At 32.8% G+C, this 22,995-nt stretch overlaps 3 protein-coding genes, 2 non-coding genes and 1 pseudogene across 5 annotated transcripts; all 6 read right to left on the bottom strand.

Moving 5' to 3' along the window:
- Positions 1–1,170: 1,170 nt before the first annotated feature.
- On the bottom strand, positions 1,171–5,400 carry LOC118033444 (putative DNA glycosylase At3g47830). The gene is given in 4 exon segments (XM_035038429.2): positions 1,171–1,982; positions 2,089–2,145; positions 4,386–4,586; positions 4,964–5,400. Coding segments are annotated over 4 exon segments (918 nt in total). The 5' UTR covers positions 5,390–5,400; the 3' UTR covers positions 1,171–1,748.
- Positions 5,401–9,378: 3,978 nt separating this feature from the next.
- Positions 9,379–10,955, bottom strand: LOC118033445 (uncharacterized). The gene is made up of 3 exons (XM_035038430.2): positions 10,464–10,955; positions 9,713–10,359; positions 9,379–9,626 (listed from the first exon to the last, which is right to left on the bottom strand). The coding sequence occupies exons 1-2, from the start codon at positions 10,782–10,784 to the stop codon at positions 9,721–9,723; spliced, it is 960 nt and encodes a 319-aa protein (XP_034894321.1). The 5' UTR covers positions 10,785–10,955; the 3' UTR covers positions 9,379–9,626; positions 9,713–9,720.
- Positions 10,956–11,355: 400 nt separating this feature from the next.
- Positions 11,356–11,440, bottom strand: LOC118033496 (small nucleolar RNA R38). Its single transcript, XR_004684864.1, has one exon. It is a non-coding gene; the product is annotated as a small nucleolar RNA R38 (small nucleolar RNA).
- Positions 11,441–12,293: 853 nt separating this feature from the next.
- LOC118033498 (small nucleolar RNA snoR20a) lies at positions 12,294–12,381 on the bottom strand. Its single transcript, XR_004684865.1, has one exon. It is a non-coding gene; the product is annotated as a small nucleolar RNA snoR20a (small nucleolar RNA).
- Positions 12,382–12,602: 221 nt separating this feature from the next.
- LOC118033497 (small nucleolar RNA snoR64a) lies at positions 12,603–12,684 on the bottom strand (annotated as a pseudogene).
- A 3,184-nt stretch (positions 12,685–15,868) lies between these two features.
- LOC118033447 (U-box domain-containing protein 38) lies at positions 15,869–18,031 on the bottom strand. The gene has a single exon (XM_035038431.2). The coding sequence runs from the start codon at positions 17,796–17,798 to the stop codon at positions 16,143–16,145; it is 1,656 nt and encodes a 551-aa protein (XP_034894322.1). The 5' UTR covers positions 17,799–18,031; the 3' UTR covers positions 15,869–16,142.
- Between the last annotated feature and the right edge of the window lie 4,964 nt (positions 18,032–22,995).

The following is a 22,995-nucleotide window of genomic DNA, read 5'->3' as shown; positions in this document are numbered from 1 at the left end:
ACCTAATAGCATTATAAATGACATAATATCAATTTGCCCTTTAAATAATATCATGCATATTACTTCAAGATAACTTTAGAAATTTATTCAATCAAGTTCCTATTTGATTTTTTCAAGATTTAAAAATATAATTTCTTGTATTAATTACATTATATTACTTAATTTCTAAAATTTATTTATATTAAAGCATACTTGATTAGTTATCCTATTTTAATTTATAACAAATGATTCTTAATGCGTGATTCATTAGGTTCTCTAATAAGTTGGCTTAAATATAAATCACAATCCTAAATAAAATAAATTAAATAATATAAATTGTTATCAATTCAATAAATTGATTAACTTTATTTGATGATTAAATACAATATCTAGCAACGTGTCATGATCCTTCAGGTATTTCAAAAAAAAAAAGTAGTTTCTTATCATTTCAAATAACTAGTTTCTCAATGTAATTATTAGTTATTTATCGAGAAATGTTTCAATTTAGATATTATAGCATGGAGTTTGTCTATTCTGTCATGTCATGTTTGTTTTTCAACACCATAGTTATTGATTTTTTTAATAATATTTTAATTTTTTTTTCAAATCTCATTCCACCTTGTGTACAAATTTGACAATCAATAATATTTGAGAACAAATAAGACATTTTGCCTAATTCACCTAGGGTGATAAACTCTTTTAATCACTATAAATACCTTCATATAGTTCATAGTATACCCAATGCCTATTATTTTGTTACCTTTGATTAGAACAACGTATAGCCAGACCAAATATAATATTATTTATGTAAAATAATTTAGTAATTTTAAGTCTAAGAATTACTCACACAATTGTCACATAATTCTTTACATAGATACAAGTGATTTTTTTCATATAAAATTCCCATACATATCAGTTCAATATTCATGTAATAATTATAACAACTTTATAATTTTCTTTGCAAATCATTTGTCTTTAAAATTTTATCTTTATTCTAGTTTCAATAATTAAATTGAATATTATAGATAAAAAAAAAAAAAAAAGTTTCTATTAATAACAATTATAATTAATCTAACATAAGAAGTCAAAAATATGCGGGGACGCTAGCTGGGACTGCACTATCTATAAACTGATTTCCCACTACATGCAGAGACATTTCCATTTGTTTTTAACTTTGTTATCTTGACTGATCAGTTCTTAATTATGCCTTCTTAATTAAAAAGAGGTGGACAACGATGTAAGCATATCTACAATCTAAAGGAAGCCAACAAGATCTGGGCAATCTTTCACACAATGCAGGCATATGGCTAGAAGCACATTTGTAACAATATGAAGTTTTCAGCCACTATTTATTTCATTAGCTGACAATTTTTTGTGCTTAATTGTAGGACAATACACTAAAGCTTTTGGGAACTGTTGAAAACATTTGATTATAATGTTATCCATAACTACTTCCACCAATAACTTCTAATAAGCCACAATCTTTCCTGCTCACCTCACACAACTATTCAATCAATAATGCTTCTTGCTTCAGGAAGAAAAAGATGAACATGCATTTATAATGTTTGAATCATATATGTACACATAATCTAGGAAAGTGTTATAGATAGCTGGATTCTATGTTATAAATCCTCCATCTTGTTTGTTTTTTCAAGCAAATCACCAGTATGATCTACAACTTGAAGTATTCAGGAGAGAATAGTGATGCTCTCTCTTCAGGGCCGCGTATGGCTGTTTTGGAAATCCTAAAACTATTTTGTTCATTCTGCTCATGATAATTTATCACAATAATTTAGTAGAGGACAGGAATCCTCATGGGTTTCCTTTCTTTGCTGGCTGCCACTTTTCTTGGTGCATTTACGGCAAAGCTTACCGTGTGTATATAGAAGACAATTCAGATCAAATTTTAGTTCCTTTGGTATGCGATGATTGAGATGAAGATATGTCTTATTGCGGTCTGCCACTGGAGGTACCCAACCAATGGCCTTTGCAATTTCAAACACCTGCAACATGTAAGTTTTTTGTGTAAACTGGTTTGAAGTTTGAACTAGTCCAAAAGATATCTTGTGATGAAAACTTTGAAATACTTAGGAACAAGACAACACTCACATGCGTGTCCACTGGGAAATCATCCTTCTGAAGGTTGAACATCAAAACACAAGCTACCTGCCGTGTATTTCACAATTATTAATTTCCTGATCAATTGGGATAGCAACACAAATGTTGAAGATAGCAAAGTTTTTACCATAATAACATATACAATTAAATAAATAAATTACCAATACAAATGAAATTTAATGTAATACCAAATCTAGTACAATTTTAATCAATTGGCAAGGAAAATTAACAGTAACGTCTGGCAACATAATGTTTGTTTACAGTAGATTCTCATGAACCATGAAAACATGCATATGAAAATAGGTGGGCTTGTGCTCATTCAAGACAAAGAAAAGAGTATTTGATTCCCAAGTTAAGGAGTAAAAATGGGTGTTTGTGAAATTAATTGCATGTTAGGCAATAAAGAAAGCATGACAACTGATAATTGCAAACACTAATATTAGCTTCTTTGTTTTCTTTTTTTTTTTGTTTTCAAAGTCTACAGAAAAGAAAAATGCTAAAATCCCTATGAAAGAACCCGAAGGTGCTCCCCAAAATGTGTGAGCAATAAAATAACAGTTCCGACCAATCGAACAGCTCTACACTTTGATTTTTGGGTGATTAAATGCAGAAACATACTAATTCTAGCAAAAAATGATGGTTAACCAGCTTGTGTTTTTTACTATATTATATGGCCCTCTTATTTTCTATTCAGATTACAGGAAACATTGCTGATAGCATGGTTTAGTTCCTTTCAGCTTACACATAGTCTAGTCCTCACATTCCTTATCCAAGATTGGAGGGAAGATAATCAAATGAAAAGGTAAATTTTTTGGTAAACAGTACTAGTCCAGCCAAATCTAGCAGATAATCAAATAACAATTTCAAAGTTTCGTTCTTACTAACCAACTTCTGGAGATCACAAGGACAATTATAGTACCATGGTTCCACCTCCCTAAAGTGTTAGATGGAGTTTACTTTTCTTAGGCTTTTGGATCTACAATATATCCTTGCACGCCTGCTGGATCAAAAAAATAAAATCAGAACAGAACAGCCACAGACCAGGACAGGACAGGCAGTGGCTGTACATCTGGGTGACCATTATTTCGCCATGTGCCCATCTCTAAACACCATAAGCTGAAGCTGCTTACAGGGTAACTGGGCCTACATAAATATTAAGGATCACCAAATAGCACTACTTAAGACTTAAGTGCAATATAAGTTATCAAAATTATATTGTCCAACCATGTCAGTCGTATCTTGGCAAAAGGAATTAACTATCTTTGCTTTCATACTCATCCTTTCTCTTTATGCAAGATATCATCCATGTATCCTCTTGTCAATACTCGTAAACTTGCAGTAATCACTGCCCAATGTTTCTGAATTTTTTGTCTACATTGTTCCCATATTTCAATCCAGCCTCCATCACCTCTATTAGCCTTTTCTTTACTGGACTGCACTAGCAGACAGTACAAGACTCTCTCCCCCAGCATATTCTTACTCCTTTTCTTATAAGTTTAAGAGAGTTGAAGAAGAATCAAGTTCATCAAAAAATGCCTATCTCGAAAAATAATATAAATGTTTGCATCCAAAAATTACAAAACTGTATTTTTGTGATATGACATGATTGAGTTAAATATAATTTGAATGGAAAGGCCAGAACATTGCTATCTTGCTAATAATAATTAAAAAAAAAAAAAAAAACTAGAATGAGGCAACATGAAATGAAATGATAATCTTCAAGTTCAGCTGATGCCTTTGCAAGGGGAAAAAAAAGAGAGTTACTCCACCTTTCTGAAGATAATGACAATTCATTGAGTATTAAAGAAAACCCTATATCCCACAAAACCAGGCAAAAAACATAAATAAACATCATAGAATTTCCAACATCTTTCCTTTTTAACTAATGTATCACATAAAAGAGAATCCAAATATAGCAAACACAAATATCATACAGCAATGTATACAACAACAAACATGTATGTGCAAAATTATATACATGTACATTTCAAATCAAAGAGCAAAACTGCTACTGAGGCTTGAATTAGACATTAGTGGGATATATATAATTCCCATAGCATGTGCGTGAGCCTAGTTGAAGCAATGAAACCAGATAAAAGATATTAACAGAAGATGGCATAATCAAATTTTTTCATGAAAACCAAATGGCTGGCTTCCATTGTTAAAAACATTTCATGGATATCTACCAAAATAGTTATATTTTTAAGTGCTAATCTGTTTTTCAATTATTAGCAGATGAATAGCTAACTAATAGAATTGCATAATGATGTCATTGATAGAAAAATTACTGTCTTGGGCCCAATTCCCTTGAAATGAGAGAGCTCAGCCTTAATTTCAGCGACTGACAAATCTCGAAGGTACTCCAAGCATAATCTTCTTTTTTTCTCCATCAAAGAACTCAATATGTTCCTAATGCAAGCAGCCTTTGTTGGAGCTAAACCTCCACATCTTATGGCATTCTCTATAAATTTTGATTCAGCAGCGAGTACCTAAACAGAAACAACAATAGACCATCCAAAACCAAGCCAATGCATAAAAATGTCAGTTCCAACAACAATAAAGAAGTTCTACAAAAGTTTAATCACCTATCACGCCAAAACAAAGAAAGAGCCTCGTAAGAGGGGAAAATATATATATATATATATAAGACATGAAAAATGTTGCTCCAAAAACATATCAAATTGGCTCCAACTTTCCATTTATTATCAATTAAATGAGCTGTGCCCATCAAAACCAAGTTCAATAACACTCATAAATTCCAAAAAATTCAATTACAAGCAAAAGAAAGCGCGAGATTTGTAAGAACAGTAAATAAAAAAGGGACAAGAAGATTTACAAAAACAAAAAGAAAATTTAAAGAACTTACATTTTCCCAAGTTGGAAAGGCAGACTTGAGATTAAGAAAAGCCCTTTGAGAATTAACCTCTGTAGTATTCTGGGATAGCACTGTTTTCACTAAACCATCCAATACACTCTCCTCCTCCTCCTCTTCTTCTTCCACTTTCACCCCATTGTCATTCTTTTCATCACAATTGTTGATTAAGTGGGTGGACTCTTCTTTGTCTTGTAGAGTTATTAAATAGGGTCTCTGTTTGCGATACTTTGCAAACTCTTGAGGAAAGCCGTGGAAGGCCAGGAGAGAGTCTCATATGGCTCTACATTCATCAGGTGTAGGTCGAGCGTGAGTTGGAAATGGCTCTTCTTCTTTAATGTTGCTTATGGTTTCGGCTGATTTTTTGTTGGTTCGAGGTTTAAGCTCATTCTGTTGCTTTCTTTTATGTCCGGTCTGCATTTTTTTCTTTGAGTCACAGAAGTGAGGGTTTAGATGAAAAGGCGAAAAGGTACCAAACCCTCAAAAACTATTGGTCAGAATTAGGGTGTGTTTGGTATTGTGGTAGCTTTTGTGGTTGCGGTTTGTAAAAAGTAGTTTCTTAAAAAGTACTTTTTGTGAGGTTGATTTTAAAAAAAATTGGTGTTTGGTTAAAACTGTGGTTGAAGTTGTGGTTTTAAAAAAAGCAGTTTTTGGTGTTTGGTTACAAAACTGTGGTTCAACAATTGTGGTGGAAAAAAAGCAATTTTGTGTTTGGTAAAAACTGTGGTTCAAAAAAAAAATTAATTTTATTATGGTTTGTGTTTTTATATTTGATTGGAATTAAATATTTGATTGGAATTAATTAAAAGGATTTTGATTGGAATTAATTAAAAGGACATATATATATAGACACATATATATAATTCCAAAAACATAGGTGTTTTGTAATTATGATTACATAACAAAATGAAAAATCGTTATACATTAATGTACTCTTTTATTGTTCCATCAAACTATTTGCAATTCCATCGCGTACAAAATCCATACGTGAAGGCCTCTGTGAGCCTTGAACGGCCGAAAGCCTGAACAGTATCAGGCAAAAAGTCATCTGGAATCAAATTGGGGTTGCGATCATACTCCGAAAAAACTGCATCATCTTGCGATCTCCTTCTAATATAATTATGTAGTGCCATTGATGCAACTACAATCTCAACTTGTGTTTTGTATGGATAAGCAGGCATGTTTTGCAAAATTTTCCACCTCTGTTTCCATACCCCAAAGAACGTTCGATCACGTTACGTAGTGACGAGTGTGCACGATTAAACACTTCTTTCCGACCACTTGGTTGTCCACGACGTCTAAATTCTTGGAAGTGATACCTCTCGCCTTTGTAGGGACCCAAATATCCATACTCGTTTGGATATCCAGCATCAACCAAATAGTATTTTCCTGAAAAAATAACATTGTAATTTTAAACAAAACTTAAAAAAAATAATTATATTCCTTCAATTACCCAATCTTTAATTTAGTCAAAATCACAACCTTCTGGAGGTTTTGGAAAGTTGATATTGCTATTGTCAATAGCCTCCAAAAAAATACGAGTATCGTGTGCACTGCCTTCCATCCTGCCCACACGAACATGAATTGCATGTCGAAACTACAAGCGGCCATTACATTTTGTGTTGGTACACCTTTTCTTCCAATAAATGGAATTTGATTTGCAGCTGGTACGCAAGCACGAACATGTGTTCCATCAATTGCACCGACACAATTCTACATGCCACAAAAGCATTTATAGTACTTATATAAACTTTTATAATATATTTCATACTCCTCTGAACAACTTAATTAAACTACTTAATTATATATATAAAAAAAATTAATCTTACCTTGAAATGTGGCATAAATCTTGGATTCATAGCAATTTCTCTTGGTGTGCACGTAAATTGTGGATCTACTGGTTTTATGATTTCCACAGCAAACAAACGTAATGATTTAAGCACTTCTTTAAAACATCGACTAACAGTTTCACCTGAATGTTGGAATCTTTCCTGCACTTGTCTATTTGACGCCCAACTGCTATTGTAAATAGAAACATTGCTACCTTTTCAATAACGCTCATTCTTCTTGACGGTTTTAAGCCATAGCACGTTTCCAAGTCGGTGCACAAACTCAAAAAAGTGGTTGCGTCCATCCTGAACATGTTAACACTTCGTTTCCAATGCCCTTTTAAAACATCTGTCAACCAACGCATCCCTGTGTTATATGAAACCATACATGGTTCTTTAAACATATAATTATTATAATAATAATTTATAGCTCCAGCTACGCAAATAATTAATTTTTTCCTATCAAGATGCCTCCTTATAATAAATGCATCGTCACCATCACTGTCACTGCCACTGCCACTGCCACTGCCACTGCCACTACTATCGTCGGAATCGTTTCCATTACTGTCATCTCCAGCACCATCAACTGAGGCACCACTAACTTCACAAGGATAATTAATTTGATCTACAATGCGGTTCATTATAGTATCATAATTACAATCGAAATCTTCATTCAATATGTCATTAAATCGTGGATCAGCCATAACTTCATTTACATGTAAAAAAGAAAAAAAATTATATGTTGTTAATAAAAAAAAAATTAAATAATTAAATATCATTCAATAAAAAAACTATCAAAAAGTTAGTTCAACATAAGTTTTTTCCATACCTGTAAAGCCAACAAAAAAGAAGTATTCTACTTGCTTGTATTTGGTGCAATTGAGAGGTTTTTTGAAGCTTGTTATGAAGAAAGCTATTTCATTGAAAAATATAATGCAAACATTCCTCTTTATATAGAAAATTTCAATGCTCTTTACGTCTATTTTACAATTTTTCATCTTTCAACATAAGTACATTCATTCACATGTATGCATGTGCTGTAAAAGTAGCATATAATGTTACTTTTACAGCTCATATATGTACACCATCCTGCAAAAAACAAAGTTCACAGCTCATATATGTACACTATCCTGCCAAAAACAGAGTTCACATCTCATATATGTACACCATCCTGCCATTCATTTCCAATAAAAACTGAGTTCCACGTTTCTGAAGCAGTAGGACGACCAGCAACCAAGAAAAGTATGAAACAACATCAACATTTGTCCCATCACCTCACAGCAACAATGAAAAAAACACAAACAGTAACTGCAAAAGAGGTTGCTTTTTCAGACCTCACAAGTAGCTAAATTCCAGTAAATGAAAGAAACACAGCAGCATGTCATTTCCAATAAAAACAGTGTTCCAAGTTTCTGAAGCAGTAGGATGACCAGCAACAAAGAAAAGTAAGAAACAGCATCAACATTTGTCCCATCACCTCACGGCAACAATGAAAAAACACAAACAGTGACTGCAAAAGAGCTTGCTTTTTCAGACCTCACAAGTAGCTAAATTCTAGTAAATGAAAGAAACACAGCAGCATGTCATTTCCAATAAAAACAGAGTTCCAAGTTTCTGAAGCAGTAGGATGACCAGCAAGCTCAGTACGAAAACAAAGCATCAGCATCAGTACGAAAACACAGAATAGTTAAGGCAACAAAAACATTGAATTTCAACTTGCACTGGAGCTATTCATAACAAACTTCAATTGAGGCATGATATCATTACAGTACTGTGATTTCACAACATAGCTTGAAAAATCAATCTGGGTAAATGATGTTTTGGAGTTTTGACATACAGATGAAACCAATTGAATTTCAGGCTGTGACAAAAAAACAGTATGCATCCAATGATTCTAATTACACAAAACTTGTTCTGAATGGTGATTAATCAATGTAAGCAACTTTTCATTTGACCAATCAAACTCTTAGTTGTAGAACATGCCAAGGTTAAGTAAACAGCTGCAACAGAAGCTGATAATGTATGTAAAGCACAACAAAAAGGTGCTCGAATAGAAATATCTAGATCAAAAGTCGCACTTCAAAAATAAGTAATCAAGGCCATTCCATCTGTGTTGTTTCCCAGCCATATGAGTTCAAACCTACATGTTAAGAAAATATTTTAACCAACAAACATTTAAGATTTTATCAGTGACTTCCCCAGGGATGCATAAACTGAATCTTAAATGCAATTGCTTACTAAATAAGCAAGCACATCATCATTTTCACTAAACTTGTATGAAACAGGAGGCCCTTGATTGGTAATATTTAACACCAAGTTAAAAATTCAGCACATGACATACATGAGCATCTAGCTAGCTACCTAATGGAAAAAAAAATACAGCCAAGGATGGAATGACCAGCAGCATGTCAATCTCACAGTAGCTAACCAATTGAAAAAATTACAGCTAAGGAAAGAAACACAGCAGCATGTAGTATTATTCCCAGCAGACCTCACGGCAGCAAATAAAAATATACAATTAACAAAACAGTTAAGGTAATTTTGAACAACCATTTCATGTAAATTAACAACCAATTCCATTAAAGGGTCAACCATTTAACATTAACCATTGAACATTGTAATTCGTAAATAAAATACAACATTACAACCACCAATTTCTCATACAAGTTTGTTTACTCCCGCAAAGCAGTTTAATAAATATAAAAGTACATAAATTACCGCAAACGCATATGCTCATATGCCTTAAAATCAAATGTGGAATAATACAATGCCTCGAACAAACTTCGGCAAATGGAAACTACTCTTTTAAAAACCGTCATCCCATAACTCTGCAACAAAAAAATAAACATGTATAAATATCGTAAGCACTTGAACATACTTTAATTGATTAACATTTAAGCTACTTAAATCATACCATGTCAGCTAAGCACGTTTAGTTCGTGCATACATTCGCTGCAACCATCTCAACTTCTGTTGCTTATCGCCCATACTGGCCCACATTTCTCTTTTCCTTCTTGAAATGAGAAACTCCGTAGCGAAGTCGTGGAAGTCATCTTCAATTGAAACTCCAGGAATTGAGTGCAGCTCAGCTATCACCTCGGGGATGCTACAGCCTTCGCGATCCAAATTAATCGACGTCGAATCACTCTTAGTCGACATACTCTCAAGAAGATGATTGCACCTTGTCATCAGCTGAACACCAATTCCAGATGTTTTCTTCTTTCTACATCGCACATCGGCATGATCTCGTCCTTTTCTTTTGCCGCTGCTTTTTGTATTGCTGCTGGTTGACATATTTATCTCTCCAACCATTCGAGCCATGTCAGTCTGGAAATCTGGATTGACATCTTCCTCCGAATCACCGCTGCCCTCTTCCAAACCATCATCAACAATGTCGGCATTGCTTGTACCAGGATCAAGACCACTGCCGGCAGGTACACCTGATGAAGGAGCCCATGCAAACGCTCCAGTTGCGACAATGTTGGAATACATTCGGTCAAATTTATTCTTCAAAGATGGCTCAATACCGACATGTCTGAATTTTTTGGCTCCTCTAATTTCCTGCGTATAAATTAAATCAAGTAATGAAGGATCAATACTAGTAAAATTTTAGGGATGGAATTTGACAATAATAAAAGAAATTGTTAGGATGACAAGGAATGTACCTGAATTTTTTGTTTCCACCACTCATCGCTAGCTGCAATTGTGCCTATTTCACTATTCCAGCCAACACCGGTTTCTGAAACCAGCTTATTCCATATCCTCCAATCCTTTTTGCATCCATCCCATTTGTTTTTCAATTGTGTTTTAGTGAATGAATGCCCAGTTTGTTCTTTGAATGATGTTATAAGAAATTTCCACCCCGTTTTATCGAAATGAGTATTAGGTCTCATTCCCATATCAATTGCCTTAATGCATATATCACAAAATATATGCAACATGTCTTTTGTCCAAGCAGCCTTATCAAAAGATTCAAGACCTTCCATGATATCTTTTAACACATTTAAAAAAATTTTGAAATCAATAAATGATATCAAATAAATAGTGGCACATACATAAACCGTGGACTATAACAATAATATAACAGTAAATGTTCAGCACATACATGTATTTGAATGGGAATGTTCACGTTCATTTGTAATGAAATGTTAATTGCAACCCATTAATTTTTAACTGCTCAGAAAACTCAGTTTCAGCCATGATAAAAAATTTGAATTATCAAGCAACACTTCATTGCCATCATGCTGTTATTTTGACAAAAACAGAGGGAAAAAAAAAATAGAACAGAATATATTTGCTAAAGTACATAAACAAAGAACAACAGACAAGCAGTATATAGAAGCAATTAAATTTTGCTAAATTCAAAACAATTGAGATCTGTAAATCTAAAGTTCAGCATTACATGGGAAGTTTTGCGAAAAAGAAAGTATGATAAAAACTCATCTGCTGGCTAACGTAAAGGAATCAAGCAAACACACATAGAATTACTTTTTTTCCCAGTTAATCAGACCACTCATGGGATTACAACAAATTATAAAAAAAGCTTGTAAAGAACTCTACAGTTTCAGATTCAACAATAATCAGCACTAATGCATCAGCCATGGATAACTGTTATTTTTTATGTTTCTCATCATGCACAAAACAGTAGACTTCAGAGCCATTTTTTAGCCTTCGAAGACAAAAACATGTGTTTGTTTATGCAAAATTGCAAAGGTAAAATGGAGAGACCAACTAGTTCAACATGGCTTAAGAAATGACAAACTTGTCTATGTTGGCAAGCAAGCATGTTTATCTGTGACTGAGAGCTAGTAAGTAAACTGAAACAAAATACTTGACACAATGATAATATCTAAAGAAATCAAGATATGGTCAGGCGCAGATCCTTACATTTTTTATGATTCTGACCCAGCAATCTTTTTCAATGAACGCTTCTTTTTCAAACTATAGTTGCCTGAGACATGCCGGATAAATTGAAGCTGCAAATACCAAACAAGAAACTGTGAGCATCAAGTAATTCCAGCAAAAACACTTTGCAGTTCCTTTAGACTAGTAACAGAACTGGAAACTAATAGCTGTTATCATTTACTGAATTTTATTCTTTGAGATTTCATAGACATCAGTTAGAGCTCTAGTAAACAAGCAAAGCATTGCTAACTCCCGACAGTACGAAGACCAGATACTGCAGGAACTTAGCCATTCTCATCTCAGTTTATAAAAGACCAGAATCACAAAATCCATTACATCTACACCTATCTTTATATATGCATCATGCACGCACTAAACCCATGAATGCAGCTGTTTTCATCTACAATGCAACGATCATCCATCCAACAAACAAATTAAAAAAAACAAACCTATAGCAGCATAGGAAATACAAAAAACAGCTGAAAACAAAATCTTGAAAAACAAAATAACACTGTTATTTTTTATGTTTTCTCATCATGCTATAGAAAACAAAATCTTGAAAAACAAAAAAAAAAACTAAAACCATTCAAGCCTCAGACCGTCCTACTTCATGCATTTCAACAGTTAGGCAGATCCATAGACATGCTTTCAAGGGAAAATAGTATTGTCATCATTGGCTGCCAGCACAATAATAAAAAAAACCCATGAAAGCAAATCATAAGAACCGAAACCCAAATAAGAGGCAGAGCATTCAACAATTCAAAAGATTCATGAAGATAGTATTGTCATCATCTGCCTCTCCAGATTGAAAAAAAACCATGAAGATAGTATTGTCATCATTGGCTGCCAGTAATTAAAAAAAAACCCATTGAAGCCGAGACTTGAAGACAAAGCCGAGAGCATCAGATCTTCCTATTCAAGAATCTAATCATAAGAACCCAAACCCAAATAAGAGTCTGAGCATTCAACAATTCAAAAGATTCATCATTTGCCTCTCCAGATTCAAAAAAAAAAAATTCAAGGAATTGTTAAAGCAATGCAAAAATCAGAAGAGGGGAAGATTAGAGGGGGTTTTTGGAGAAGGTGAACGGCGGTTTAGGGCTGAGTTTTTCAGAAAGCCATTACTGTGCCGTTTATAAAGATTTACAAAAAAAAAATTGGAATCAAGCATGCAGCAGCACAAACATGAAATACTTCATCTAAAAAAACTGAAAATGAAGATGGAAATGAGGGAGGAACTTACCTCAGTCTCTGTCTTTTGCAAACCCAAAACGGTGTAGCAGCTGTGTTCTGCAAAATCAAAAACAATAGAAACCCGTTAGATTTTGAGACACACGTTAAACAAAAATTGACAAGGGGAACGCACATTAACCGGTATCTCTTGGTTTTTTTTCTGCAATTGTAACAATGGAGGGACAATCGAGTGACGGTTTGTGTTTGATGGACAGAGGGGAAGAAGTGTTCTGGCGTTGGTTTTGGGGCAAAATAGAAACGGGGTTAGCAGGAGAAGAGAGAGGACAAATAGTTTGGGGAAGGAAATTTGGGTTTAGCTCGTCAGATCTGCAACCGTTTTGGAGGTTGTTTACAGGGGAAAAAAGTTTGGTGGTGAGAGAGAGGTAAGGAACTGAAGGTAAGGAACCGAAGTTTGGGGAAAGTTTTGGAGGTTTTTAGCTCGTCAGAACATTGATCTGTGATGTGGGTTTGTAACCGTTGGAAAATGGTTTGCAAATTGATGAGGGACAAGCAAATTGATGAGGGACGACAGAGAGAAGTTGGGAAGTAATTGCAAAAGCAAATGTAAATTGTCGGTGATGAGAGAGAGTACAGACGCATGAAAAGCAAATTCATTCTGCTTTTCACTTTTTTCAATTGAAACGTGATTTTTAATGGGACCCACGTCAAATTAAACTGTGGTTTGTGATTAACCAAACGGGTATTTTACTGCTTTTTAACCAACCGCAACCGCATAAGCATTGCCAAACACCATCTTAGTCCTTGAACTTAATTGATAATTTGATTTTGATCCTATTAGTTTTTAGGGTGGATTTGATTTTTTTAATGGAATTCATTAATACTTGGATTTTGGTGCAATAGGCTTTTTCATAACCCCAGGGATTCGCCATTTAGGGATTTTTTCTGTTTCTTCTTTTCTTTCTTTTCGTTTTTGCACCCTTCTTTTTCACCAAAATTGTGTCCCTCCTCTCTCTCTCTCTTTTTATTTGTTTGTATTTATTTCATTTTCGGTTTATTTTTTAAATAGATTAAAAATAAATAATATAAAGGTGGATTAAAATTTGAAAAATAATTTAAAATCTCAAATATAGATGCCTATTTTCTAATTTTCCTTGATTTTAAAATTAAGAAGCAAAAATTCACTTTGAAAAAATAAATATATAAATTTAAAAATAATGATTTATGGCCTATACATTATCAACCTCGCACGAAAATGGCCTTCTCCACTTAAGAATCGTCTCCAAATATCAAAACTACCTATGGCAATCGGAAAGACTTTATGAAAATTCTTCATGTTTCTCTACCAATATCTCCTTCTAGTTTTTCATCTTCGATCATACTTTGTGTTTGACAAGCCTTAGGGCACGTCCCTCTCAAAAAAGGCAATCAAATAAATACAATGTGTGAGTCCCACGTTCCTACTGTCCTTACTCGGTTTCAGCTTGTTGAATGGTATACTTAAGTTGTTTTTTAAATAATTTTTTATATTAAAATATATATTAATAATATTTTTTATTTTTAAAAAATTATTTTTAATATAGTTTATTAAAATAATTTAAAAATATTAAAAACATATTAATTTAAAGTTAATAAAAAATAAAAAAAAATTAATTTTTTTCAAAATTACTTTTGAAACACGAAAAGAAACATACTCTTACAACAAATGCTCCTATGTGCCTAGCTATAGTAACATACTCCATTACTCGTGCCTCTTGAAACACTCATGGGTCTTTAAAACTGCAAGCAATCTCAATTCATGTCTAAAAAAAACACCTGAAAAGACCGAACAACAACTTGCTTGTTCAACCCAGACAAGAAATGAGAGTGAAGCCATCATGAACACATGAATTGTCAACGTGAGGATCCTGCATGTCTCACCTATGGCTAGGACAATGCTATTACACGGGATTTAGAGGTGTAGTAAGAATTATTTTTTAAAATATTTTTTATTTAAAAATATATTAAAATAATTTTTTTTTTATTTTTAAAAATTATTTTTAATATCCCATGTTAAAACAATTTAAAAACATAAAAAAATGAAGTTTTTTCAAATCCATACCTTATTGTTGCATGGAGTGGGAGACCAAGTGGGAACTTTTGAATAAACAAGATAGGTATCCTATTTTTTGACGGGATCTTTGCAAAAGACAATCAGTATCCTATTTTATGACAGGACCAGCATCCTAATATCAATTCCCTGTCTGTAGAAAACTCCATCCACTTGTGAAAAAACCAAATGGGCAATGATTTATCTAACGAATTCTCTCTTTACTGAAAATTTCATCCGTGTTTACATGGCGAAAAAAGTCTAGTCAAGCATCTTATTGCTTTTTTCCCTTACAGTACACAGAGAAGAATACAGATTTATAAAGGGCAGCTAAAGTAACTACATATATATTGAACAAATGACCAAGGAATTACTGCGCACCAGTGCACAACTCAGCTAAAACATATCATAGCTATTTTCTCATTTGCAACAGAGGCACTGGGTCCAAATCTTGATTTGATATGAGAAAAAGAGGAGAAAACTGAAAGCTCTTTCAAACTCATCATTCCTTCACAAATTCATTTCAACCACAGTCCAAACTTTTTGGTCCTAAAAAGTTCCATTCAACACTTGACAGGCGAACGGCGAGCACCAGAATACATTCATACATGTATATATGTGTGTATAACAGAGAGTACCCTACAACATCCCGAATCCAACATGGACAGGTGAGCTTCGCCACATGCCAAGGGGAAAGTGGGTAGCCTACCTAACTATTTATTCCCATCATAAATGTTACGTACCCAGAAAACCACTAATGGAAGAGGACACAAGTCAACAAACGAAGCTATTCAAGAACAGGTCAGTAAGGGATAATATAATAAAAATCCTGGGTCCTGGCACAAACAATGTAGTGGTCAGCTCCAATAATTATGCATGTGCATATACTTACAGAGGTAGATCATATTATTAGTGAAATATCCATCAATACTAAATCCAAATTTTGTTTCTAATCTCTATTCCAAATCCTAGCTGTTTATGTACATATCTTATGTACATATCCAACACATTCCAAATATATTACAGCTTTGATTACCATCAATCGAACTCAACAACAATAAGAGAAAGAAAGGGGCATAAAACATATTCCCACCTTCACACCCACAAAGATGTATCAATAAACAAAAGACAATAAATAATGACAGAGACTCTACAAAAATCAAAAATTAGTGGAGTTTGGACCGGGCAAATTTCTGCCACCAGCTCGGTACCGAGTCCGACTGATTCCACCTGATTCCAAAACCTCTTCCCAACAAATGTCCTCGTCCTCCTCGTCTCTCCCTTTCATCATCATCAAAATCCTCTTAGCTTTCTCTCTTGCTCTATTGTTCCCTCGCTCTTCAATCTCCCTCAACACCTCCACGGCTCTTGCCTCCTTAGCCAATCCCTTAAACCTCATACTCCCATGACTCAACGCAAACAATGCAGCCACACAATTCTCCCGAATCACCTCTGAATCCCCTCCACCACCCTCCCTCAATATCCCCACCAATATTGCCACCGCATTAGCATCAAGCATGGCCGACCTCCCTTCATTACAAGCAGCCAAATTACACAACACAAGCAGCAACCTACTCGCCAGATCACCCGATTTCACCATGCTCAACAACATCGAAACAGCCCCAAGTTTCACCAACTTAACCCGATTGCTCTGTATTAAACTCAAATGATACAAGGCCAATGAGGAATCATGGCGAGCTCTCTCACTCTCTGCCCTCAACATGTGCATCAACGGCTGCAACGCACCTAAAACACCAATTGCCATTTTATTCTCATCCTCTAAAGCTAAACTAAATAAAGCACCAGCCGCGTGCTCTTGCGCTTCATCAAATCCCCCTTTCAACACATCAATCAATAGAGGAATAAAACCAGACCGCACAATTTTCACCTTATTTACTTTCTCTAACGACAAATTAACAAGTGAAGCAATGGCATTTGTTTGGACAGAAAAATACCGTGACGGGAATAAAGTACGAAGAGCAGAGAGTAATCGAGGCGTACAAAGTGAAACTCTGGTTTCCTCTTTCGTTCTCGTGATCTTTCGTAGCGAAATCAGACCTTGTTCTTGATCGCGTACATCAAGACTCTTAAGCTTTTCCACTATCTCATCTTCTTCACGCGACAATTTAGGATTTTCGGTTACGGTTAGGGTTTCGGATTCCGCAATCGAATTGGACGACGATGAAGTGGAAGAATAACACGCTGGCCGAGTAGCGAGAGGCAAAGGAGTGGGTGGACTCGCTGATGGAGTGGCGGCTGTGTTGACAATTACAGATTCCTCGGAGGAGCTGGAGTAGAAATGGTTGACTCGGTGAGTCAACTCGGTGTTGGCATGGGAGAACAAAACCGGAGGGTTTTCAGCAACTGCTTTGAGCAACTCCCTCTCGGAAACTCTAATATCTGGACTTAACTGCATCGACTTGGATAACGATGATGCTGACGGGGACGAGAATTTCATTTTCTCACGGATAATCTCCTCGAGGGAGGAGTAATCCGGTGCGGGAGGGTGCTGGGTGCCTGAAGAATCACACCAGTTTTGAATCGTTGTTTTGATTGCTAAATTGGGGATTACGGTGGTGAAATCAGGAAGGGAGTTGTCTTGGAGGGTGGGGATAAAGCCTAAATCGTGACAAACTTGGACGGAGAGCCGCTCGAAGGTTTGGCCAGAGGAGACAACAACGGGGTCGAACATTAAGGATCCAGAAATGGGGCAAAGGAATTCTTTAGGAGGTTGTTGTTGTTGTTGTTGTGTTTGTGTAGGTTTTGAGCGAGAATAAAAGGAGATTTTCCACCTGCGCTTCCCATTTCCACCCATGGCTTGTGATGCGTGTGAGAGATTGCGAAAGGATTGGTTTGAAGTGGTGGTTGGGATTACGATTAGGTTTAGGATTCAGTGCATGGAGGAGAACTGGTGTTTGGCTTGAAAAGTCTGAGCCCGTCGTCTATTTCTACTCTACCGCGTAAAAGCAGCAGGGGCTTAGAGAGATTGACTGTTATTTTTCTGGATTCTGGTGGCGAGGAAAGGAGAGAAGGCTTTAGACTGGAGGCACACATAGATAAGCGACTACTTGCCTTAAAGTTTAGCCCTGATTTCTTTGGGTATTTACGAGATTGTCTTTTCATATATATATATATATATATATAACGAAGGAATTGGGCTTGGTAACTGGCAAAAGTACCTCGGCAAATTAGTTTGCTGTTTGACCAGTCATATTGTGTTTTTTTTTTTTTTTTTTGCTCTAAATAAGGTGAGGTAGCATGCAAAGTATTATTGCTGATTACCACGCCAACGCAATTATTGATATACTGTTTTAATAATAATAATAATACTGTCAAATGTAATGATAGTGAAGAGCAAGACTGGTAAAAATGTTGGCATTTCTATGGTTAAGACTTGAGAGTAATTCCACATCCTTTGATTAGTCCCACGGAAATGATAGGTCAAAAATAAAAATGGTGGCATGATTTACCTTAAATTAATATTCTTCGAGAAATGGATAAGCGTACACTAGCTTCGCCGCGGGATGACAAAATCCTTTTTTTATGTAAAAAAAATGTTAAGAAAAAAAGTTATGGGATTTACTTATTGGATAAATATGGGTAATTTAAATAATATAAATAAAAATAACAACAAAAAAGCTAAAAATATATAACTTAAGCTCATTTGAATTACTAAACAACTTAATATTAAAAAGAAAAACTAAAAAAATAATTTTAAAAACATAAAAAACAGACTCCAGTTAAACTGGATTATCTCGCAAACTCTATGATTATGAGTATAAGACTAAGATAATCTCATTAAAAAGATAGCATGAAAAAAAGTCTAAATTATAATTTTTGATAAATCAAATGAGAACGTGATAATTCCATAGAAACAAGTTGAAAAAAAAAAAGAGCTAAAACTCAATTTCTATAAAATAAAATGTTGAAAGACAAAAACTAAGAAAAAAAATATAATTCAAAAAAAAAATCAATCCAAGCACACTCAGGTCAAGATGAAAAATCTCTGACCTAATCCTAATGTCTAGGTAACTCAATAGAAATGAAAGGAAAAAAAAAAGATATGAAAAACATTTCTAATAAATGAAGGATGAAATTGAAATAAATTAATTTTTTTAAAAAAATAAAAATAACAAAAGTCAACTTGTGTTGACTTTTAAAACCGGTGATTCTAGTCATAAACCCAAAACTAACCCTATAAAAGGCAAACCGTAAAAAATAACAAAGCATCTTTTAGAGAAAAAAAAAAAAGAGCTTAAATAAAGGGAAAAAAAGGGAGCAAACTCGGGAAAATATCCTAAACCTGATACAATCTCTAAAACTCGTTACTTATGAAATGAAAGCAAGAAAAAAAGTTAAAATGTCAATTCCTAACAAATAAAATGAAAAAATGATAACTCTATAAAACAAAAACTAAAAAGAAAAAAGTTGAAGCTGAAGCTGAATTTCTAGCAAATAAAATGTTATGAAAAAATTATTAATATATATATATATAACTTGATTTGAGCACGCTCGGGTCAAGATGCAAAATCTTTGATTTGATCGTGATATTAGGGTAATCGTGTTTGAAAGGACATCGAATAAAATCATGAAACTCAATTATCTAACAACCCAATGTTAAATGATAAAAATAAAAAAAAAATCAAATAAAAAAACAAAAAACAATTCGATTTTACCTGGGTTAACTCGCCAACTTAGACTATGACCAAACGATTATGACAACCCAATAGAAATGCAAGGAAAAAAAAAAGTATAAAGAACATTTTTCAATAAATGAAGGATAAAATTGAAATAAATTATTTAAAAAAAAATAAAAATAACAAAAGTCAATCGTGACAACTCTTTACATCGATGATTCTAGTCATGAACACAAGACTAACCCCATAAAAAGCAAATTGTAAAAAATTAAAAAAGCAAAATTATAAAAAAAAATATAAGCTTAAATAAAGTAGCGAACCTGGGCAAATATCCTAAACTTGATTTATTTTCTAAAACTCTCAAACTAAGAAATGAAAGTAGGAAAAAAAAAAGTCTAAATGTCAATTCATAACAAATAAAATGAAAAAGTGATAACTTCATAGAAAAAAAAAAAAACGTTGAAGCTCAATTTCCAGAAAATAAAATGTTGAAAGATGAAAATTAAAAAAAATATATATAATTAAAAAATGTTGAAAAAAGTTTTTTTGAGCCCACCCAGATTAAGATGCAAAATCTTTAACTCAAGCATAATATTAGGATAATCTTGTTTGAAAGAAAACTAAATAAAATCATAAAGCTCAATCATGAAACAAACCAATATCAAACGACAACAATGAAAAAAGAAGTTTAGTTAAAAAAAAGTTTTTTTAAAAAAAATTAGAGTTAACTCAGGTTAACCTGCTAAACTTGTGATTATGGGCACAAGATCAAGATAACACAATAGAAAATAAAACAAAACAAATACAAGAATACTAATATCCAATAAATCAAAATGTTGAATGATAAAATTTAAACAAATCAATTTAAAAAAAAGATCAAAAAAATTAACTGGTGTTAACCTTTGATCTAGAGACTACACTCATAAAAAGCAAATTAAGAAAAAATAACAAAGCAAAACATAGCAATAAAAAAATAGGGATCAAATTTGATTGAAACAAAAAAAACTATGAAGGATGAAATTGTAAGAAAAAACAATCTAAAAAATGATATCAAACAAAACAAATAGTGATCAAGAAAATGAGGATCGAACTTGAAAGATTAAAAAAATAAAAGATGGTGAAATTAAAATAATATTTTTAATTTTATAGACTATTCAAAATAAAAAATAGTAATTAAAAGGACATATATCAAATATGAAAATAAAATAAAATTAAAGGAGTTAATCTGAAATTTTAAAAGGGTTAACACGAGATTTAAAGAGGAGAGAAAAAAAAAAATGGTTGTTAGTGCCAAATCACTAGCGCATTTGGCACATGTGTCGCCTTATTATATAAGGGAGGCAAGACCTTCCAATACCATATTAAAAGATGGTATTTGATGGCCGAACGATCTTGCACAAGTCACCTAAAATGGGCGGGGCCATCAACTTGCTAGTGCATGCACATGTTCTTTTAATAAAAATTATACTATTTTGAAAAAAAAATAAAAAAACCAAATGTCCCGAGTTATAGCATTATATATATATTTTTTTTATCATGTGGTTAAATTATTAATTTTATCATGTAATAAAAAATAAAATAATTAATCTAATCTCATATAATTTGTAAATAATAATTATGTCATGGTAAAAAGATCATATTGCCCTCAATATCCAGTTCAAATGTTTTATGACTTTCAGATAGTTTTGTAATTATACTATTACAATGAATAAAATTTTGAGTCTTGGTAAATAATAATTTTTTGAGAGGATTTTTCTAAAATCATCTTCTTTCTATTATTTTTTTTTATTCAATTTTTTTATTTGTTTGTAATTCTCCTTAAACATATTATTAATTTCAGTAATAATGTAAAGGTATCTGTTGCATTGTCATTGAAGTAAACATATATTATATTCTTACAGCACTTATTCCATAGATTATCTTATGGTTTTTACAATTCATTGTGCGACTTGGTACTAGTTTTTCATGACATATCCTATGGTCACATAAAATTATCGAGCACGAGATTTATTATTAAAGTTGTAGAATTATAATATGATATATTATGTGATTCCACGTAATAATTCATTTTTTTAATAAAAAGGACAGCAAAACAACAGCCTCTTCTAGATAAAGTAGAAAATATCTAATTGCTTTTATGGCGTAACCACGGTTGGAGAGTTGAAAAGAATAACTTGTCAAAATGACTAGGGATGTAGACACCAAGATTATTTTTAAAGTGTTTTTTAAAAATATATTAAAATAATACATATTTTTATTTTTAAATTTTTTTAATATTAACATATCAAAACAATTTAAAATACTAAAAAAAATAATTTTAAATAATTTATTTTTAATATTAAAACATCATAATAATCTATCAAGGAATTTCTGATGAGCTATTGTACTCGAACTCTTACGAGTGCAGAAGTACTAAAATGGCAGCCTAAACGAATGAACTTTTCAACCAGTGGAGTGGAGTTAGGTAGCAACACCTTTAATACCAAGATCTCATGAGAGCAACCTTACATAGGCAAATTCCGAATCCTAGACCGATGGTACCCACGTGAATATTAATTTATTAGTTCTTATAGTATTATACTATCATATTTGGTTTTTTTTTGATAATATCATTACATTCAGTCAAACGATTCTATCTTAAAATCTATCAACCTAATTTTTATCTATTTCAAGTTTCAAATTAAAACATATGTAAGCTGATCCAAAATAAATTATTTAATTTAATAAATCTAAAAATAACTTGAATGATCTATAAAAATATGATATAATTTTTTAAAAAAATTTAAAATTATTTTTTTATATTAAAACAATGTCAAATTGGATCGATCTTGTTCATTCTGTGACCTAAGTTATGGCATTCAATAGGCTTAATAATTTTGTTATTTTTGTAATTTTTTTAATTTTATGATAACATTAGATGCTTTTAAAATTGAGCACAACCATAATATATATATATGAGATCGTCATAACCCTATAGAAAACTAGAAAAAATAAACATATAATGTTTGATGAGTAAACCCACTAAACTCATGAATTAGGCAGCTCAGATCAACATGTCAAACCTGCACAATAGGTAATGGATTTCATTGGATTTAATAACTTGTTTTTTTTTCTAAAGTATTTTTTATTTAACTATATGATAATAAAAATAGACAATCATAAAATTAAGCATCAAATCAATACTGAGACTTTTTTTTAAAGACTATAATAACCTCATAGAAAACAAAATGAAACAAATCATGAAACTCGATTCTTAATCAGTCCAAAATCAAATGATGTAATTGAAAAAAATGAATTTATATATAAAAAAAAAAGTTAAACTTGTCATACTCGTCAATGAATCAATGGACTTTCTAAAATTTAATAACATGTTTT

The sequence above is a fragment of the Populus alba genome, chromosome 15, assembly GCF_005239225.2.
Source record: "Populus alba chromosome 15, ASM523922v2, whole genome shotgun sequence".
NCBI classification, from domain to species: domain Eukaryota; kingdom Viridiplantae; phylum Streptophyta; class Magnoliopsida; order Malpighiales; family Salicaceae; genus Populus; species Populus alba.
The sequence above is the reverse complement of the archived record's forward strand: the minus strand, read 5'-3'. Positions and strand labels throughout refer to the sequence as shown.

Excerpts from the sequence above, each read along its gene's own strand:
- LOC118033445 (XM_035038430.2), bottom strand. The coding sequence starts at position 10,784 with ATGGAAGGTCTTGAATCTTTTGATAAGGCTGCTTGGACAAAAGACATG. Across the intron at positions 10,360-10,463 it reads GGTGGAAACAAAAAATTCAG|GAAATTAGAGGAGCCAAAAA; the intron begins GTACATTCCTTG and ends ATTTATACGCAG.
- LOC118033447 (XM_035038431.2), bottom strand. The coding sequence starts at position 17,798 with ATGGGTGGAAATGGGAAGCGCAGGTGGAAAATCTCCTTTTATTCTCGC.